Below are 19,074 nucleotides of genomic sequence, written 5' to 3' on the forward strand. Positions count from 1 at the left end.
ACTGTACTGGTACCTCTGATAATTTGAATGGGACATACTAGAATTGAAAAGTCTTTACTTTTACACATACCAGACTTTGGTGGGTCCATATTAACAACTCAGTACCAGCATTTCTCAATCAGCTACTCTCTCTGCAGTACTGTAATGTATTATTTCCCCTAATATTATATTTTGGTTTTCAACTTTGCAGATCTGGATACCTTTGCTACTGAAGACATTATTGATCCAATTGCCAAAGCCAAAATGGTTGCTCTGAAAGGCATCAAGAAAGTGATGGCACAGGGCAGCATTGGAGTGGCTCCAGTAATGAACAGGTATGAGGTGGGAGTCCTGCACATTGTCTTGAGCCTTAACTGGTAGTAATCTGCCAAGAAGAGATGAAAGAATGGTGTAAACTGCACATTCATGTTTCCTAAATAGCTGTTGAATGTTTTGATTCCCTATTATGATTATGATGTTGAGCTGCACATTTATTGTGAACTCAAAGAGGATGCCTTTTCAGGTTCTGGCCTCAACACCTTGCTCCAAGACCCTGAGGTCACCTGTGGGTTTACCTAACCTTCCCCTGAACGTGTATCCTGTATTACTCCAGCGACTATTCTCCACTGTTAGCACAGCTAGACTTTTGAACTCGCCTTGTCCACTTCATTACCTCGAGAGCCACCTTGCTGTTTCGATTGATGGTTTTTTGCACTTATGTTGTTTTTTCAGGGTGGGGTGAGGGGATGTTTTGCTTGAAATTTTCACATGGATTCCAATCCATGTGATTTCCTAATGTTGCTTTTTTGGCAGAGACATTCTAAAGTAGAGGATCAAACAACATTGCAAGCAACATGCTGTGTATTATCCTTTTGGTATATCTCCTTCATTGGCTGCCTAGAAATATCAGTTTAAAAAAGTAGTAATGGGGAGGAGCTTAGCGGGAATCCAAGATGGTCGCGTGAGCACAGAGCTCCCCAGACCCTCGCCGCTCCTCGCAGTTTATCCTGAAAATATCCTGATTGTGAGAAGTTGGCCTGATATATGATGCTCACTAGTTCTAGTGATCACCTTGTATCAGTCCAAACAACCCTTATGGTGATTGGTTGTAAGTCAACCTTATAGACCAGCTATCCTAATGGTAGCATGGACAAAGCAGTCTTAGGCTAAACTCTTTTGGCATGTGAAGCCAGCTGTTTTACCACATATAACCCCTTGAAAAAGTGAAAGGACACCACACAGGTTGTTATGAAAATAAACAAGTATTTATTAACTAACCTACACCTCTGAACTCTTTATGAGGTCAGAGGGCTAAGCACATGACAAACTCCTAGGAAAAATACGTTTAAGTTGCACGATTTACAATGGTGCCCTAGGGGCACGACAAACCATATACTAAGTAAGTGGAATGTGAAAGTCAATAATAGGAATGGAGTTGTCCAGAGGCTGTAGGATCGCTGGGACCACGCTATACTAACTTGGGGTAGGTAATAGGAGGCCCACGGAACGCGTGTGCAGAGTGTGAACTCACACGCGAGATGCGTACAAACGTCTATGGACAGTACAGTTTTAAGAAAAAGGTGAGTACGGACGTCCCTGACTAGATAGGATCAAAACGACTGTGGAACTGGACACTAGGAGAGTCAAGCTACCCTTGAGCACCGAAATGCTCGTGTTACCTCACCCACAGGCTGCAGATGCATAGGTGCCAAGTCGTGTCGGGTTCTGGCGTTGAAGTCTATGGAGCCTGGAGGAAAAGATGCTGCAGGCGGTCAGGAGGAAGATGTCCGGTGTGATCCAAGGGTGGTCAGCAAAGAGAAGAACCTGAAAGCAGAGGGGACAATATTCAAAGTCACTAGCCAGTGACTCGGGTGGAACCAGGAGTGGAACCAGGTGTCGTCGTCGCGATCAGGTGAAGGTGGAGGCTTGTCTCTGCAGCCACGTGGACCAGGTGGTGTCTTCGCCGACCAGGATGGAGGCACGAGCTGTCCTACGCAGGCTCTCGCTGTCGGCGGGGTCGGCTTCGGATTCGGAGTCAACAGGCCTTGGCAAAGGCAACCCACGCGGTGAGTGGAAACGGCGTCTGGAGTGGACCAAGAGGGTCCGGGGTGCTCCTCTTTTGGAAGGGAGCAAGGGCCAGTCTGGAGCAACCAGACCAGCAGTGAAGTTGTCGGGTTTCGTCGTCTAGGAGGTCACAAGCCAGCCGGCAAGTGACCAGACAACGCGTCGAGCAGCAAACAGGCAGAAGGGCCCCACGCAGATCTCATGGATGCTGGAGGGCTGGTCTTCGGTGCAGGAGCTGCTCGGGGTCGGGGCTTCTCAGTCCCCAAAGCACTTGGACGAGGATGCCTCTGAAGTCGTGCTGGAGCGAAGTGCTGCTTCTTTCAAGATGGCCGGTCCCACGTGTCTCGTCGCACCCACGGATCTCAGCTGTGCTGCAGATGTAGGTAGAGGTCGGAGAGGTCTGGGAATCCGGGTCTCGTCGGGCTCTGAAGTCTGGATCCGGGAAGGAAGACGGCAAAGTGAAGCCGCTGGACGCTGATGGTGCCTGCTTGTGCAGGGTGGACACTCCTTGCCCACAAGGGAGATTTCTTCAGTCTTCTGTGGAGCAGAACGTCGAAGTCCAGAGTTTCTTCTTGTAAAGTTGTTCAGGATAATCTAACTTGGAATGGGACCAGCTCCTACCTTTATCCGGCTAAAGGGGGCTGTACTACGACTAGGTCCCTCCTCTGGGTGGGACCAGGAAGGGGGGTGGTTACACCCCCTATCCTTTGTCCGGTCTTGCGCCAGCTCTGGGGCTGGAGTGCCCCAGGAACTGGTTTAGACCGGAGTATGCACGGGGACAACTTGTGTGCCCCAGGCATGTCTCATTCCTTTCAGCCCTGTCCTACCTAATACACAAAATCATGTCTGGGGTGGTGCTAGCACCTCCCAAGGCAGGAAACCCTTTGTCCAGGCTCCCCTCGCTGGAAGGACTCCCAGCTGCAGGGGGTCAGACTCGTGTCTGTGGTGGCAGCATCCATTTTGTGATGCTGAGGCTCGAGTTAACTTTAACCGGGGTTCACAGTCACATACATGTCGTGTCCCTCTAGAAGGGTGGAATGCTACCCCCGTCGCCAGAATTGGCGAGGGGGTAGTATTCCAATTCGTATGACACCTTACTCAACATGTTTTGATAATGCTATACCAAAGTTAGCAATAACCGCGAGGATTATAGTGCACTTAAGAGTATATGGTATAGCATTATCATGGAACAGCTATTAGGACTTGGTTCCGCAAGCTGCAAACGGGCTCAGCTCATGCCAGAGCACCATCTCACATAATTCCAAGCACTCTGCCTTCAGGATTGATAAGTACCTACCATAGGAGTGACTGATAGGAATATATGTGTCCATTTTAGGTTTAGATATAGGTAACTATATCTAAAGCAAAAGGGTGACTACACCACCTTGCCCCAGCTGTCGTGCAGCCAGTTGTGTCTGTTTAGATGGCCAGCCAGGGGTGGCATAATACATGCTTCAGCCCCTGGTAGGCCCTGGGTACACCTATGCCCTGGGTACCTATAGTACACTGTACAGGGACTGATAAGGTGACTCAGTATCCAATTAGATATGTACCTAGAGTACAAGGAATCCATTTTACAGAGAGAGCAGTGGGCCTGGGGTCCTGAATAGCAGGGCCCCAGGTCAACTAAGTCGAAAAATCAGCAAAACACCAGGCAAAAAGTTGGGGGCAACCATAGTCGGATATCCACCTTCCTACACTGATTTCTTGGACAGCTCTTTGAAGATGTACCTCAGCTGAGTCCATAACTCTTCTCAGAACTGAAATCGGACATCGGCGACCGAAGTTATGGCACTTTGAACTTTCCTGGCCCACCTGGAGGCTGTGCCGGGGTCTTGGCTACTTGCGGATCCGGGACAGAGTTGAACAACAACGGCAGTGGGGCCTCATCGGTGACCGCATCTCTACTTTCGGTTTCGTTCCCGGATCCCCGCATGGTCTGATTGAGAGACCATCTCGCCCGGCTGGGGACCAGTCCAGCCCCCACTTAGTGTCTGAACTGTCTCCTCATTTCATCCTTTTTGAATCACATCGTGCCTTTTCTTGGTCCTACGAGCCAGCTCTTGTGGTCTCGTTGGCACCCGGACTGTCAGCGGCCATTTTCACTTGGTCGTGTGGGTCCCTCCGGGGAGCAGTTTCCAGCATGGCAGGCAAGGGTGATGCAGAGAAGCGGAAGACCAAAACTTCTCTTCGTGGTCGACCGGTCCAGACAAATGTTATTGATCGGTATACTCTAGTCAAAGGCTCCCCTGGGCCTCCCAGTCGTTCCCCGGAGGACGCCCGAGGCGGCCCTTCCGTTCCTGCCGAGTTGTCCCTGTAGGACATTATGGGCGCCATCACCGGCATGAGGGAAACCATCGGCCAGCAATACGAGGCCCTGGCTAGCAAAATTGACACGGTTGCTGTGGATGTCACTCTGATCAGGTCCGACCTGTCCAAAACGAAAGAAAAGGTCAAATCAATCGATCTGAAGACCTCCAGCCTCACGGCCGATGTGGTGGAACTTCAAACTGAACTTGGGAATTTAAAATCGGTGAATGACCAAATGTCCCATCGGCTGGAAGATTATGAGAACAGGGCAAGGCGCAATAACATCCGCGTCATTGGGGTCCCAGAAAACCCCGAGACTCACTCTGTGGATCTCCTGGTCGAGGATCTGATCCTCACCCATCTTGCCCCCTCGGGCTTGAGTAAATTCTAAGCGGTCGAGCGCGCACACAGAGTCCTGGGCGGACAACCTAAGCCGGGCGCCCCTCCGAGGCCCATCATTGCGAGACTTTTTACATTTTAGAGACCGTGATGCGAACTTGCAGGCATCGAGAGTGCATGGCCCGGTGAAATTTGAAAACTCCTCGATGAACTTTTTCCCAGACTTCACGCAACTTGTGCAAAGACAAAGGATGGGCTTTCTTGGAGTGAAGCGGCGTCTCCGGGACCTGGTCCTTAAGTACGCCATGCTTTTCCCTACTAGGCTTCGTGTGGAGTATGAGGAACGGACCTTCTTTTTTGACCGACTGGACAGTGTGAGTGACTGGTTGGATTCCCTGCTGGGCCGAGGCGATCGTACGGAGCACCCTGGCGGTGCCGAGGGTGGTGAACCTACGCATAAGTGACTCTTCGGTCCCTGGTTTCTGAACATTGGACTTTGCTCAGCTGGGTACTATCTTTCTGTTTTTGTTGCCCTGTAGTAGTCCACATTTGGGTGGTGGGTGGTAACGGGCCTCTTTCCTCCTCCGGGGTCTTTTTGTAGAATGGGATTGTTAGGGCGACAGGCACACTGCATTTGGGGTGGCTTTTTAGTCTTCTGCAGGGGTGCAGGGAGGGGGGAGTTGTAACGGGTTCTAGTTCGGGGGGTGGGGGGGGGGTTGTGTTTGTGTTTTTCTTCCTCAAGGCGGCGTATTGGTTCTTTCTCTGAGCCTGATGTCCTGCTCTTCATGGGGAACCCCATGCAACATGTTTGGGAATGTGGGGTAGTCGGCTGAAACTTATATCTTGGAATGTCAACTGTTTGGCTGATCGTATAAAACGGGGTGTTGTTCTGCAGTATGTACGACGTTTGTCCCCTGATGTGGTACTCCTGCAGGAGACGCACCTAGTCGGCAATGTATGTCACGCGATGAATATATGGGGTTACCGACTGGTTGCACACTCTGGATTCACCACTGGTTCTAGGGGTGTGGGTATTCTGATCCGGTCTTCCCTCCCACTTGAAATTGATAATGTCACTCTTGACGACAGAGGGCGCTACGCCTCCCTCACTGGTAGGTGGGAGGGCAAGACTCTCTCTTTGGTTTCTGTTTATGTACCCCCAGGACTCCAGACCTCTACATTCTCAGACATTGGTCGGCTGATGCTGGGGCTCCCTGATGGTCTTCTCCTTGTGGGCGGGGACTTCAACTCTGTACTTTCCGGCGATTTGGATCGTCACCCCCCCAGGGACCTTCCCGCGTCTGTCATGGCTCGGTGGGTTCCTGGACACCTTTGGTCTGGTGGATGCCTGGAGGCTAATGCACCCGACGCTACGTCACTACACCTTTCACTCCGGCGTTCATGGGAGTCTCTCCAGGCTAGACTACTTCCTTATGCCCGCTGTCCAGTCCTCCTACATTGGGGAAATTAGCCACTTGGCCCGGAGTATCTCGGATCACTCTCCTGTCTTACTTCTTTTTGATATGGGTCTACATACTGCGGGACGGGTCGCCCCTATCAATCCCTGGCATTTACGCAACCCCAAGACCCGCGCCAGCCTTACGAAGTCACTTGACCAATACTTCCTGGAGAATGACAAAGAGTCCAAGATCTTCGAGGCCTCGGGCAAACGGATTGCTGCACAGGCAGCTAATATCTGGAGAATATCTAACACCCAAGCCTTGCTTGCACGTTATGATAGGGCCCATTATGACACGTTAGAGGCCATACTGCAACACTTGCCTGACCAATACAAGGAGGCGGGGGAGATGCTGATTCAGGAGGGTAAACTCATTACGAATGCATCCATCAAATGTGCGTTGGATGTGGCAGACACAGCCTCCAGGGCTATCAATACTAGTGTGCTGCTTAGACGCCATGCCTGGCTTAGAATTTCGGGGTTCAAACCCGACATCCAAACCACTATACTGAATCAGACAGTGAATCCTGACCATCTGTTTGGCTCTGAGGTGGATGCCACACTGGAAAAGATGAAAAAAGATACGGAAACTGCCAAGTCCATGGGGGCTTTACAGAGTCAGCAGTTTCGGAGTGGTTCCTTTCGCCGCTCAAACTCCAGAGGCACCTCAAGGGGACAAGCATCCCAGTCCACACAATATTACAAGACTAACACCCAAGCCTCGTATAACAACAAAAATCGAGGTGGTTACAGAGGCAATAATGTCAAGGGCAGGGGACGTGGCAACAATAGCTCCAGGTCCACCGCCACCAACAAACAGTGACGTCTTGTCACTGCCCCCCGACCATACAACACCGGTCGGGGGGAGACTCCAGCAGTTCCTGCCGGCGTGGAAGTCCATCACCACGGACAGGTGGGTGAGGTCTATTATCCAGTACGGGTACTGTCTAGAGCTTACGTCCATTCCACCGGACATACCCCCAAGGAGCCGTCCTATGTCAGGCGAGCACTTGACCTTGTTGCAGCAAGAAGTTCTAGTCATGCTGCAAAAAGGGGCGATAGAGCTCGTTCCATTGCAAGAGCGGGGAACAGGGGTTTACTCCCTGTATTTTCTGATCCCCAAGAAGGACGGATCCCTCAGGCCTATCCTGGACCTCAGGCCCCTGAACTGGTACATCCTCTCGGAGCATTTCCATATGCTCACGTTGCAGCAGGTGCTTCCCCTGCTTCAACAGGGGGACTTCCTGGCTACGCTGGATCTGAAAGATGCCTATTTTCATATTCCCCTGCATCCCTCCCACAGGAAGTACCTCAGATTCACTATCTTAGACCAGCATTACCAGTTCAAGGTTCTGCCGTTCGGGGTCACCACGGCACCGAGAGTGTTTACCAAGTGCCTAGCGACTGTGGCGGCGCATCTCCGTCGCCAGCACGTCCACGTCTTCCCCTACCTGGACGACTGGCTCATTCAGGCAAGAACAGAACAGCAGTGCGTCGACCACGTGTCACGCACCATTCATCTCCTGCACGATCTGGGATTCTCTCTGAACTACCCAAAGTCCCATCTCCAGCCCGCCCACGTGCGACAGTACCTGGGCGCGACAATCAACACTCTGGCGGCCACCGCGCAGCCAAATTCAGTGAGAATCGCAAGTATCCAGGCGCTGATCCAACGATTCAGACCCCAACACTCGCTTCCAGCGAGGGTGTTCATGCAGTTGATAGGCATGATGGCCTCCTGCATCTCCATTGTCCCGCACGCGAGACTACATATGCGTCCGCTTCAGGAGTGCCTTGCACGTCAGTGGACTCAGGCTCATGGGCAACTGACAGACCTAGTGTTGGTGAGCGGTCGGGCATACAACTCTCTGCATTGGTGGAATCCACACAACCTTTGCAAGGGCCGACCATTCCAAGAGCCTGTCCCACAGATTATCCTGACGACGGACGCCTCTCTCCAGGGATGGGGAGCTCATGTACTCCATTACACTGTGCAGGGACTATGGACACTACAGCAAAGGAAGATGCACATCAATGTGTTGGAACTGATGGCAATCTTCATGGCCTTGAAGGCGTTCAAAGTACATCTGTGCAACAAAGTCGTGTTGATCCGGACGGACAACATGACGGCCATGTACTACATCCAGAAGCAGGGAGGCACACACTCTCCACAGCTGTCTCATCTGGCTCAGAGCATGTGGAAGTGGGCCATTCAGAGGAACTTCTTCCTCATGGCAGAGCATCTCCCGGGCAAAGACAATCAAATGGCGGATCTGCTCAGCAGGCACAGCCATCAGATGCACGAGTGGGAAATACATCCATCAGTACTCCAACCGTACTTCCAAAGGTGGGGTCATCCAGAGATAGACCTGTTCGCCACAAAGGAGAACGCAAAATGCCAAAGCTTCGCCGCCAGATTCCCACACCCCCAATCACAGGGCAATGCGATGTGGATGAACTGGTCAGGCAAATTTGCGTACGCTTTTCCCCCAGCACCTCTGATACCGCTGGTGGCACGCAAGCTCAGGCAGCACTCGACGACTCTCATCCTAGTTGCTCCAACGTGGGCTCGCCAACCATGGTACACCACGTTTCTGGAGCTGTCCGTGGTACCGCATCAAAGGCTTCATCTCACTCCCAGCCTTCTGACGCAGAGCCATGGCGACATTCAGCACCCAGATCCGCAACAGCTCAACCTGGCGATCTGGCTCCTGAAGTCCTAGAGTTTGGCTACCTCAATCTTCCTCCCGATTGTATGAACATCATTCGGGAGGCAAGGAAGCCCACTACCAGAGCTTGTTATACGGCTAAATGGAAGAGGTTTGTCATCTACTGTGCTAACCACAATATCGACCCGCTAGATGCTTCCATTCAAAACATCATTTGCTATCTCTTCCACCTGTACCAATGCAATCTGGCGTACTCTTCCATCCGCATTCACCTGTCTGCTATTGCAGCATACCTCCAGAATAGACAACACCTGTCACTCTTCAGGGTCCCTGCTATCAAGGCCTTTCTGGAAGGACTCAAAAGGGTCATTCCACCAAGGACTCCACCAGCTCCAGAATGGAACCTCAATGTGGTTCTTACGAGGCTGATGGGTCCTCCCTTTGAGCCACTGCACTCTTGTGAGCTTCAGTTTCTGACTTGGAAGGTTGCGTTCTTAGTAGCTATTACTTCGCTACGGAGGGTTAGCGAGCTGCAGGCGCTCACCATCCAAGAACCTTTCTTCCAGGTACATGCTAACAGGGTGGTGCTACGCACTAACCCTAAATTCCTGCCCAAAGTGGTATCCCAATTCCACTTAAATCAGACAATTGAATTGCCGGTGTTTTTCCAAAACCCAGATACACTGGCGGAGCGCATGCTCCACACCCTTGATGTTAAGCGGGCCTTGATGTACTATGTAGACAGGACAAAGGATTTTCGCAAAACCAAGCAGCTTTTTGTTGCTTTTGCCACTCACCACAAGGGAAACGCTATCTCTAAAGCAGGGATTGCTAGGTGGATAGTGAAGTGCATTCAAATTTGTTACGCTAAAGCTAAGCGCACTCTCACTATCCCACCCAGGGCCCACTCCACCAGGAAGTTGGGGGCCTCTATGGCTTTCCTAGGTAACATTCCCTTAGAAGATATCTGTAGAGCAGCCACATGGTCTACCACACATACTTTCACTAAACACTACTGTGTAGACGTGCATTCCAAACAACAGGCAGCTGTTGGTCAGGCTGTTCTAAAAACACTTTTTCAGACTACTGCAGCTGGCACGGGCGGCCGCCGCTAATGGAGGGACTGCTATGTATTCTATGCACAGATATGAATTCAGCAGCCCACATGCCTCGAACTGCAAATGCTACTTACCAGTATGCATCTGTTCTTGGCATGTAGGGCTGCTGACATTCATATCGCCCACCCTCCTCCCCGGCGCCTGTAGCAGCTGCAGAATTCATTTATTTACATGCATGTGCTCATAGCATGGTCATCACTCACATTCTTCACTCCATCTCTGCCAATGGCTAAAAACAATCTGGGGATGGAGGCGATGCCCATGCGCACTGTAGTCCAGGGGAGGAGCCACCTATCTCGTGATACTTCGAAGACTCTTCCAGGACAACAATGTGCAATCATCCGGACCCAACACTAGGTGGCGATCTATGCACAGATATGAATGTCAGCAGCCCTACATGCCAAGAACAGATGCATACTGGTAAGTAGCATTTGCATGCGCAAGCAATACATTTTTTAGGCAGTTGTACTAAATTCACTGGAACATACTTAGTGCCTGTAATTCAAACCACAAAGTCAGGAAATAAACTTTAAGGGATTCCATTAATAACCGCTGACATACCCGTTCCACATTTCAGCTTGGCAATCTGAGGCGTCTGTGTGGTCAGGCACCCCCTTACTACTTCAGTGAAGGGACAAAGAAACGTATAAACTATACCAACAGGAATTTAGAGCAGTGCTTTGCAATCACCAACGTCTCTGAAGTTAGAGCAGTGGAAAAACAAAACTATTTTTTTCATTGCTACTATGTACGAATTTAGAGAAAAAATGCAAATGGCTTTCTTTGGAGGCGTACGAACTGGGCCAGCTTTAGCGCTGGTGGCGCCCTATGCGACAATGTCTGTTAGCCCCCCCCCAATCACTAGTACCCTTTAACAGTGCCCCTCAAGTCTTCATAACCACTGTCTCACAGATTCATTTAGTTTTATAGCACCACTCATACCAGCGTAAGGTGTCGCAGAACGTTACATCACACACACATTGCATAGAGACAATGTGCGTAAGTCAGTGTCTAATAAATGTTACATCAGACAGGACTACAAGGTATAGTGTAGGAGTGACATGTCATCGATACCGGGAGGCAATATAGTTTAAGAGTCCTTATTCTGGAAAAGCACATATTCTGAATTTGAAATGTAACATAATTGTTAGGGGTTCCCGTTCATAGTAAGAATTGTTTTCAACCCAAATTTCACCCTTTTCACAAGATTAGGAAGACTATCCTCATGGCTAAATACACATGATCTATTACTCTGGATTTGTTAAGACTCTGCACCGATCTGTACTACCTGTTTTATCCCTTTGCATATTTGTTTTATTGTTATTATTGACTCCCATGATTGTCTATGTTCCCCCTTTTTGTACTCCTATATTATTGACTCACCTGCGTGACTATGCACCTTGTATCTACCCTACCTCAATTATTACCTACCACTATATTATGCCTAAAAGCATGTTAAGCACTCCCCTTTTATTACCCCTTGTCTTGTAAAGGGCTCCGATATCTGCAAAGATCTTGTTCGCGCTATATAAAACTTTCAAAATAAATAAATAAATAAAATAAATAAAAGACTGGGCAAAAATACATGTAGCTCTAATATATACCTTGCAGTTTACACGGAGCTCTTTGCTGTCAGTTAATAACTCAATATTTTATATTAGGATTTTGACTTATAAATGACAAGCTACAAAAGGAACTCCCTTACAGAAGCAGTAACACACTGATCTATTTACATTATATGCGCTTTATCTGCATAATATACGTTCTTAGCAGCAAGCATTTTAACCCTCTGCGCTACCTTGCTACCTTCGTATGAAGACAAACCTCCGGTCTCTTTCCAGTAAGACGGTTAATCACCAGAGTTAGCTTGACATTTTAATTGATGCCTGATTATTGCTTAAGGCCAGGAAAGGGGCAGCAGGTGCTTTTGAAATGAGAAACTACTTGCAAAACGGACGCCCCCGGAAAAACAGAACCGGTGTTCTTGCACATGGTAATTTCAGCTACAGCAACACCTGAACACTCTAGTGCAGTATCCCTGAGAAGATGCCATTCAGCCATATACATAATTGAGCTCTAAGTGATTAAGATCTTTAGATGCCAAATGGGCATTTTTTTAACCTTTTGTCAGCATGCAGTCAGTCTTGGCAGATGTGAGGTAAAGGCACATATCATTTGATCAGAAGTGACAGCAGGTACTTCCGATGCTTTTAGTTCTATTGCTCACCGTTGACACAGCGGGTAACATTCTTTTCACAAAATAGCTAGAGGACAAATTGATACTTTTACGAAGGTTCAGAGAAGAGCTTGAGTTTTGTTGTGGGATTACTAGGGTTATCAGTAAGTGAGCAGTTATACTTATCAGTCCAAGAAAGTTCAGCCTTAATCATGCTATCCTTCAGTGTTCATTCATATACCTTCAGCATTTTAATGTTTATATTGGTAAATGCAGATAATGCTGAGCTATTTATCAGCAAGAGAAAGTGAGTTGTTCATCATTATCTGGAAGATAAAGAATAAAGAATGGCAGCAAGGCACAAATTACCGCGCCACCCAGTATAGTCACTCATTTTATACTGCCTTCCTCAAATGATCAGCTGCCAAATGGCCATAAATCAATTCTTTAATGATGAACAGAAAATAGTATGAAAGAAGTTAAAACAGAAGAAACCTAAATCTTGACATTTCAACTAACGATCAATCATAGAAGGGTCCTAGTCAAGAAACACCTACAGGTGCACTCTTCCACGGCAGCATAGCCTGAGTAGTGACATACAACCGTATATATGTAAGCTTACCACTATAATGTAGTATCAATATATGTTGATCACGATAAAACACGCCACATTTCTGCCACAACTCTTCAGTTCGACCTAATATTTCAAACTTGGTGGTCCTTCAAAAACAGATAATTGAAAACATAAGAGATTTTTTTTAAAAGTACACGATGTGGTAGATCAAATACTCTAAACATTTTCTGTATACTTAAAAAGGCAAGCGTCATAGACCTATATTGATAAGAACGAATAATCTGGCGAAATTCATAGTATGCATATATAGGAAAAATCCTGGAAAAGATCTATCCCGTGAACCAATGTGGCAAAGCAAATCATTCACCAAGTAATAAGGCCACACCAATGTGACAACTTTAAACAGCAGTTTTTATGCCGCTAAGTAAATACCCATATATTTAAGATGATATCATGAACAAAAACAAACACCTTATAAAAAGAAAATTGTGTTTACATGCATGCCTCGAGTGACATGCATTTTATGGTACCTGTGGATGCATGAGATAATTATCTCGGGTTTGCACAATATCATCAGGTATTCAGCAGAGACGGGCAAGCGTAAATGAAGGAACAGCTAAAGTTCAAAAATTAATTTCCTGTATTAACCAGAAAAAATGTAAATGTACATCTACACCTTTTTTTATTCATTTAGGGCTAAGCGTGTGCCAACTCTACAACCATACTCTCAGCGCTCTGTTTTAAAATAAACAGACAGTCTGTAGCCTCCACATACAAACTGCCTGCAAACCAACTCAACCGCCCGATAAGTCCACACAGCCACCGCCAGAAGATGCAGCCATCTAATGTACTCCCATACAGTACATCGCTGCTTACTCACAAGCATCTTTGCATCTTTACAAGGTTTCCTCAAATTGTACAGATCATCCTACTCCTCCTGCGTCTTCACCTTTAGTAAGACAAATCCGGCTACAGGAAGTTAACGTGGCTAACTGCGAGACATCCCTGCAATACATTATATGTATGGCTTACATTGAGAGCACAATTGTAAATGAGGGGGACCACTTAAAACATAGTATGCCCTCTCTGCCCGCTCTAAAGACCCACAGCACAGATTTAAAAAAAGAATTCCAGGAACAGAGCGGTCTATCGAAGCAACAGTCTATAAAAAAAAATAAAGGATACTTATAGATCGCCGAGACCCTGAACTGATAAACGAACATAACTTGAGAGACTAACGCAAAAAAAACCTGGAAAACAATTAACAGTGGCATTAACAGTAATAGAAACAAGTATATATGGGCACACGGACAGCGGGAGGGGGGGCGGGAACGGACAGCGGGAGAGGGGGGTCGGGAACGGGATAAAAACAAAAGGAAACAGAAAAAAGACATTAAGCGCGAAAACGTCAAAATACGTAAACATACAAAGTGAAAACACATTTATAAAGAAAATGCTCCTTACCTGATCGCTTTGTGGGAACTCAAATCTTGCAGCCAACTCCAACAACAAACACTTGTAAAAAGAAGAAAACAGGCCGACTCGAAGAAAAAAAATAACACACACCCACCGCCGCGATGACGATCAGAAGTGGGTGGAGAGAGAAAAAATCGCGGGAACGCCCACGAATCTGGTCCGGCCATGACGGACAGATCTCTGATCCAATGGCTAGCCTCCATTTATGGAGCTAGCCAATGGAACAGAGGGCGTAATCCCAAGCCCACTCTGTTCTAACATAAGATTTCGCCTGCGCCGAAAAGCTGCGCAGTGCAGCCTTCGACCAGGCGAAACCTAAAAAGGTCTATATTAATCCAAAGACTGGACATTTGGAAGCAATTCCTCACAAGAAAAGACCAGCAGACACACCACTTCCACCCGTGGTTCCTGCCAAGAAGAAGGATTGTGCAACTTCTCCAATGCACCCTTACTCTCCTTCACCTTCTTCCTCTCCTATCCCTCCTTATATTGAATCTATAACTTCTCCTGTTCAATCTCCTGCATCATCACACCACACTGATGAGGAGTATGATCTAGGTGGGGGGAATGACGTACTAGAGCCACATGCATACCCTTTAGATGAGGATGTCAATCCAGAATATCCTGAGGATGAAGACATGTACAATTTTCCACCACATAACGTGCCAGACATTCCTGATCCTCAGTACTACCCAACAAAACCTTCCCCTCCAGAAGATAGTATTGGGTTTAATCATCTTTTAAATAGAGCTGCCCTTTACCATGGGGTCTCAATGCACTCTGTTGCCATTGAGGAGAATTTTTTACTAGACACTTTTGAGCAGTCACAAAGGGCTACACAAATACTACCTATGATCAAAGGAGTCATTAAACATACTCCAGACATGTTTAAAGACCCAGTACAATGTAGGGTGTTAAACCCCAGAATAGAGAAAAAGTATAGACCAGCACCATCTGACCCAGTCTATATTAAGGGACATCTGCCACTAGACTCTTTGGTAGTGTCTAATGCACGTAAAAGAGCCAATTCCCAAACCTATGGTGATACGCCCCCGCCTGACAAAGAATTTAAAATCATTGATGCGTCAGGGAAACGGATTGCTGCGCAGGCCACAAATATATGGCGCATAGCAAACACACAAGCCTTACTCTCACGTTATAACAGGGCTCACTACGATCAGCTAGAAAAATTAATGGAGTACCTCCCAGATCAATATAAGGATCAGGCAGCAGAGCTCTTACAAGAAGGCAAATGAATATCCAATGCCTCAATTAAATGTGCACTAGATGTAGCTGACACAGCATCCAGAGCAGTCAATACTAGTGTCATACTGAGACGACATGCGTGGTTACGCATTTCAGGTTTTAAACAAGAAGTACAGACTACCATCTTAAACCAGCCCTTCAATCAAAACCAGTTGTTCGGGTCGGAAGTAGACAACACACTAGTAAAGATGAAGAAAGACACGGACACAGCGGAGTCTATGGGTGCATTACAATCCACGCAGACTAGAAGTTCTTTTGGCAGCTCCTTTTATCGAGGAGGCTCCAAGCAGACCGGTGCAGATACAACATCATCTTTTAACCACATGGCTGCTAGGCGTTTTCCCGTCCTGCGCTAAAAAATGTAAAACACCATAAATCATGACGAGCTGGCCTTGTCATCCGCGCACGGCAGGTAAGCGCCATGACGAGCCCAGCTCGTCATTAGCTTCGAAGGGGTTAAGACACACACACAGACCTCCTCTAACAAAGGCTATTTTAGAGGAGGATACAGAGGCAACAATAATAAGGGAAGAGGTAGAGGTAATAACAACAACCACTCCTCTTCCACTCCCAAACAGTGACTTCCCTCTGCCTCCCCTACAGCATTCCACTCCTGTGGGGGGCAGATTATCACAGTTCCTACCTGTCTGGAATTCCATCACAACAGGCAGGTGGGTAAGACAGATTATCCAACATGCCTACTGCCTAGAACTCACGGCAGCCCCCCCAAATATACCACCCAGGCAGCGTCCAATGTCCACAGAACACACTACTCTGCTTCAACAAGAAGTTCTAGCGCTTCTACAAAAAGATGGTATTCAATTAGTTCCTTTAGAGGAAAGGGGAACAGGAGTTTACTCCCTGTACTTCCTAATTCCCAAAAAGGAAGGGACATTAAGACCAATTCTCGATCTCAGGCCCCTCAACCATTACATACAATCGGATCATTTTCACATGATCACTTTACAACAAGTACTCCCACTATTACAACAGGGGGACTTTCTTTCAACACTAGACCTAAAGGACGCCTACTTTCACATTCCTATACATCCTGCGCACAGGAAGTATCTAAGGTTTGCCATACAAGGACAGCACTATCAGTTCAAAGTCCTTCCATTCGGGGTCACAACAGCACCACAAGTGTTGACAAAGTGCTTGGTAGTAGTAGCAGCACATCTCAGAAGACAACAGATACATGTCTTCCCTTACCTAGACGATTGGCTCATAAAAGCAAAATCGTTCAACCAGTGTGTACAACACACAACAAACAATTCAAACATTGCACGACTTAGGGTTTACAATAAACTACACCAAGTCGCACCTAGAGCCTTTGCACGTTCATCAATATCCAGGAGCTACCATACACATCTACAGCTCTAGCGTATCCCAGTCAAGCCAGGATACAGAGCATTCAGACCTTAGTCTCCCTTTTTCAACACCAGCACTCTCTCCTACCCAGAGTGTTCATGAGATTAATAGGCATGATGGCGTCTTGCATCTTCATAGTTCCTCACGCCAGACTGCAAATGCGCCCATTGCAAGAATGTCTAGCACAACAGTGGAATCAGGCTCAAAGTCAGCTCACAGACCTGGTGTTGGTAGACAGCCATACATATCGCTCTCTGCAATGTGGAATACCAAAAACTTGACAAAGGGACGGCCGTTCCTGGATCCTGTTCCACAGATAGTGCTCACAACAGATGCATCCCTCACAGGATGGGGAGCCCATCTCTTACATTATACCACACAAGGCCAATGGAACAAACAACAAAGACAGTTCCATATCAACCATCTAGAGCTGCTAGCAATTTTCCTGGCACTCAAAACGTTTCAGGTACAAGTAAAAAACAAAGCTGTTCTAATCCGGACGGACAATATGACAGCTATGTATTATGTACAAGGACAGGGAGGGTACACTCTCTGCAACTGTCCCAGCTTGCACAGAACATTTGGAGATGGGCCATTCCTCAAAACATACACCTGACAGTAGAACACCTTCCAGGAATTAACAATCAGATAGCAGATCTGTTGAGTCGTCAGTCACAACAGATTCACGAATGGGAGCTACACCCACAAGTTTTTCAACCATTCTTCCAAATGTGGGGGCATCCACAGATAGATCTGTTTGCCACCCACGAGAATGCAAAAATGCCCAACCTTCGCCGCCAGGTTTCCACATCCACGGTCGGGGGGGGGGGGAATGCGATATGGATGAACTGGTCAGGCAGATTTGCGTACGCTTTTCCGCCTCTCCCACTCTTCCACTAGTAGTACGCAAGCTCAGACAACAGTCTCTCAAACTAATACTAGTGGCTCCCACATGGGCACGTCAACCGTGGTTCACCACACTACTAGATCTCTCACTGGTTCCACATCAAAAGTTACGGCTCATGCCATCCCTGTTAACACAGAACCATGGAGAAATAAGGCACCCAGAGCCAAGCCAACTGAATTTGGCGATCTGGCTCCTGAAGTCTTAGAGTTTGGTTATTTAAACCTGCCACCAGAATGTATGAACATAATAAAGAGGCTAGAAGACCCACTACCAGAGCATGTTATGCGGCTAAGTGGAAAAGATTAGCAATATATTGTAACAATCATATTGATCCACTAGATGTTTCCATCCAGAATATTATTTGTTACCTTCTACACTTACAAAGGTCCAATTTGGCTTATTCTTCCATATGCCTGCATCTGGCAGCAATTGCTGCCTGCTTACAAAATAGGCAACATCTATCTCTTTTTAGAGTACCTGCAGTTAAAGCATTTATGGAAGGATTAAAACGAATATTCCCACCTAGGTTACCGCCTGCTCCAGTATGGAACCTAAATGTGGTCCTTCCAAGACTATGGGGCCCCCTTTCGAGCCTTTACATAAGTGTGAATTGCAATTCCTAACATGGGAAACTGCTTTCCTTGTTGCCATCACCTCTCTCAGAAGAGTTAGTGAAATACAAGCATTCACAATAGAAGAACCATTTTTTCAGATACATCCTAACAAAGTGGTTCTTAGGCCCAATCCTAAATTCCTACCAAAAGTTATTACTTCTTTTCACGTTAACCGATCAGTAGAGTTACCAGTGTTTTTTCAAAAACCTGACTCTGTTGCAGAAAGGGCTCTACACACCTTAGTTGTTAGAAGAGCTCTGATATACTACACAGACAGGACTAAATCGTTCAGAAAGACAAAACAGTGTATTCAAATATGTTATCAAAAAGCTAAACGCACACTAACGGTTCCTCCTAGAGCGCACTCCACTCGCAAACTATGAGCCTCCATGGCTTTCTTAGGAAACACACCTTTAGAGGATATATGCAAGGCAGCGACATGGTCTACAATACACACCTTCACTAAACACTATTGTGTTGATGTGCAAGCCAAGCAAAAAGCTGCAGTAGGCCAAGCTGTCCTTAAAACACTATTTCAGTATGCTGCAACGGATACAAGCGACCACCGCTATTGGAGACACTGCTGCACAATCGTTGCTAAGTGTACAATCTGCATCTCATATGCCTCGAACGGAAAATGCTACTTACCAGTATGCATCTGTTCTTGGCATGTAGAGCTGCAGAATCGTACACGCCCTCCCGCCTCCCTGGGACTTGTGTCCGTTCCAGTACTCCTCTTACTTAGATGCACACGC

General features: G+C 47.3%; 1 protein-coding gene across 4 annotated transcripts in view; it reads left to right on the top strand.

Annotated features, from left to right (window-relative positions):
* The window catches only part of KMT2D (lysine methyltransferase 2D), a 1,692,256-nt gene that overhangs the window by 1,103,878 nt on the left and 569,304 nt on the right, over positions 1-19,074 (top strand). For all 4 annotated transcript variants that reach the window (XM_086963706.1, XM_086963708.1, XM_086963710.1 and 1 more), the window contains one exon: positions 191-314. In XM_086963706.1, coding sequence (XP_086819832.1) covers positions 191-314 — 124 coding nt within the window. The remainder of the gene's footprint in view (positions 1-190; positions 315-19,074) is intronic.

The sequence above is a fragment of the Lissotriton vulgaris genome, chromosome 1_1, assembly GCF_964263255.1.
Source record: "Lissotriton vulgaris chromosome 1_1, aLisVul1.2, whole genome shotgun sequence".
In the NCBI taxonomy this organism is placed as follows: Eukaryota; Metazoa; Chordata; class Amphibia; order Caudata; family Salamandridae; genus Lissotriton; species Lissotriton vulgaris.